The sequence below is a fragment of the Octopus bimaculoides genome, chromosome 5 (assembly GCF_001194135.2).
Source record: "Octopus bimaculoides isolate UCB-OBI-ISO-001 chromosome 5, ASM119413v2, whole genome shotgun sequence".
Lineage (NCBI taxonomy): Eukaryota > Metazoa > Mollusca > Cephalopoda > Octopoda > Octopodidae > Octopus > Octopus bimaculoides.
Genome location: NC_068985.1, coordinates 18,461,327 through 18,464,114, shown reverse-complemented (window position 1 = coordinate 18,464,114; position 2,788 = coordinate 18,461,327). Strand labels below are relative to the sequence as shown.

Below are 2,788 nucleotides of genomic sequence, written 5' to 3'. Positions count from 1 at the left end.
TGGTGGATGTAAGTGGTGGATGTGAAGCAGCTGTGACAGCAAGAGCGAGACTTGGCTGGGTGAAGTTCAGGGAATGTGGAGCGTTGTTATATGGGCAAAGGTTCCCATTAAAGATGAAAGGAAGGGTCTATAAGAGTTGTGAGACATGGTGTCAAACCATCTAACTCATGCCAGCATGAAAAGCAAATGCTAAATGATGATGATACATGTATATATATATATATATATATATATATATATACATGTTCATATATACACACATATATAAAATCTAATGTTACAAGTGCAATAGTATTAGATGTTATGTGTGAGTGCATAGATGAAAATGTATGTGTACATGTATTTCATTTTGCTGAATTGTAGGAAGCGGGTGGTAATTGAAAAAAGTGTTAGTAAAAGAGGTGATACAAAAATTGATCAAGATAATTGCTAAAAGACAATTTCTTCCTTTTACAAATTGTATCCGTTTACCAGATTTAATCAATTTTTATTGTCACATTAAAAAGACAATGCGTGTGAATGATATTAATCAGAGCTGAATAAGTAAATCAAATGTAATATGACAAGGGCTTCTCATAATCGCATCATTTTTAAATAGATCTCATATTATATCATAGTGAGTAGAAACAGAATTCCCCCATAAAAGCACTAGTTTCAACTACATGAAATACTGTGTGCAGAATTGAAAGATGAGAAAATATGCTGTATTCTGCATGCAGACAAGCATTGCAAGAATGGAAAAATAATGGTGGTGATATGGATTAGAATAGTTTGTGAATAATAATTGTCAGTATGGTAAACAGAGAATTAAAGCAACATTTCTTTGGCAATAGATCAAGTACTGCTGCAACAAAAGAAGAAGATATCCAAGTCAAAGACAAGAAAATATAGGAAATCTGTAGCCAAAAAAATTGCTGGTAGTAAAATATGATAGAATTGTAATGTAGATGAGGCATGATTAACAAGGAGGAAAATATTGTTAGAAAATAGATTAAATGCAGTAGTTGAGGTTGATCCAGGTTGAAGGAGTTAGGAAAGAAAGACAGAAAAACTAACAAAAAATATAGGAATGCTCCAAATACAAATACACAAAAAAAAGATAAAGACGTTTGGAAGTTTATTTCTTTTCTTTAATAAAACTAGATCCACTTACTTTTGGACTGTCTTCTCCAGCATATCCAGCACGAAAGGAATAAGAACCAATATCAAATACCAGCGCACCAACTTCATCTACAGAGAGAAATATATATTATTTCAGTAATATTTCAAATCACAGACTACTGTTGGTTTGGGGAAATATCTTCACAAACAGTAAAAGTAATATTTCAAACAACATACATTCTTTATTTAATCTGTAAAGACAATCCAACATATTTCAATAGAATAAAGGATTGATACCAAATGTCAATGTCCTATTTGATTATGAATGTCTCTGTTCATCTCACCATGACAAGGAATATAACTGAAGAATTTTTACTTCCTCAAAAACAAATCTCTTTTTCATTTGTTAAATCATCTTTTTGAAACAAAATACAAAAAATATCCATAACCTTTAGCATTTAAACTGAAAATTCAAACCAGCCAGATCTGGCTTCTCACACTTACCCTACAATGTCATTCTAAAAGTAAACAATCACATCATTCGAAATCTTAAAGCTACAAGATAATACATGATTAATTCAAAACATAACATTTGATAAAGTAATCTCGCTGCTAAAGGGTTAAACACTCAACAACCTTAATATCTGTGACAAGTGTCAGATAATGGGCATTAACATACTGCAAGTAGACCTGTGAACAAGTTTTAATCCCCAGTATAATTGTGAATGGATCATCACCGTTTGATGTCTTCCTTCCATGCTGGCATGGGTTGGACGGTTTGACAGGGGCTGGCCAGGCAGAAGCCAGCACCATGCTTCTGTGTCTGTTTTGGCATAGTTTTTATGGCTGGATGCCCTTCCTAACACCAACCACTCTACACAGTGAATACAATGCGGCAGAAATGGGGTTCCTCCAAAGAATCTCTGGAATAATGTTAGTTGACAAAGTGCAAAGCTTGAAAATCAGAGTCTCAACAGGTTGGGTAGCTATTTCACATTGAGAGGTCACAACTTCAGGACTCTGGAATTCTAACTTGAATGTCATAGGAAAGAAGCATGAGATAGATTCTTCTAGCTGAGCCAACCAGCAAGAGACCAAGGACTAGACCAAAATTGAGACGGTTGGATGACACCTATCACCTCAGTTGATCAAGCTTGACAATTCAATCAGAAAGTGTAATAGCAGTGCTCAATGCAGTGCTCCAGCATGGCTGTAGTTCAATGACTGATACAAGTAAAAGCTGAAAAAAACGACCATCCCAAAGTACAACAATATCTGTTTCAACACACAGGTTCATATCAGGAATCTTGCAACACAAAAACATAGCCAATTTCATTTTAGACAATTTATAGCTGTTTAGTAATATGCAATTTCAATACGGACAACATGGGGACTCTGCAAGTCACACTGCAGGTTACCTATTTATGAGGGTAGTAAGTTGGAATAGCAACTGATACACAGTAGAAATGACTTAAGTTTAGCCGTGCACACCTTCTCTCGTACCAGTTGGTTTAGATTTTAAAAATTTATTTAACTACGTGGCACTTTGGGCAAGTGTCTTCTACTATAGCCTCAAGCCGAGCAAAGTCTTGTGAGTGGATTTGGTAGACGGAAACTGAAAAGAAGCGTGTCGTATATATATATATATATATATATATATATATATATATATGTGTGTGTGTGTGTG

At 34.6% G+C, this 2,788-nt stretch overlaps 1 protein-coding gene across 2 annotated transcripts in view; it reads right to left on the bottom strand.

Moving 5' to 3' along the window:
* LOC106871757 (actin-like protein 6B) overlaps positions 1-2,788 on the bottom strand; it is a 102,125-nt gene that overhangs the window by 54,929 nt on the left and 44,408 nt on the right. For both annotated transcript variants that reach the window (XM_014918392.2, XM_014918393.2), the window contains one exon: positions 1,154-1,230. In XM_014918392.2, the coding sequence (XP_014773878.1) occupies positions 1,154-1,230 (77 nt within the window). The remainder of the gene's footprint in view (positions 1-1,153; positions 1,231-2,788) is intronic.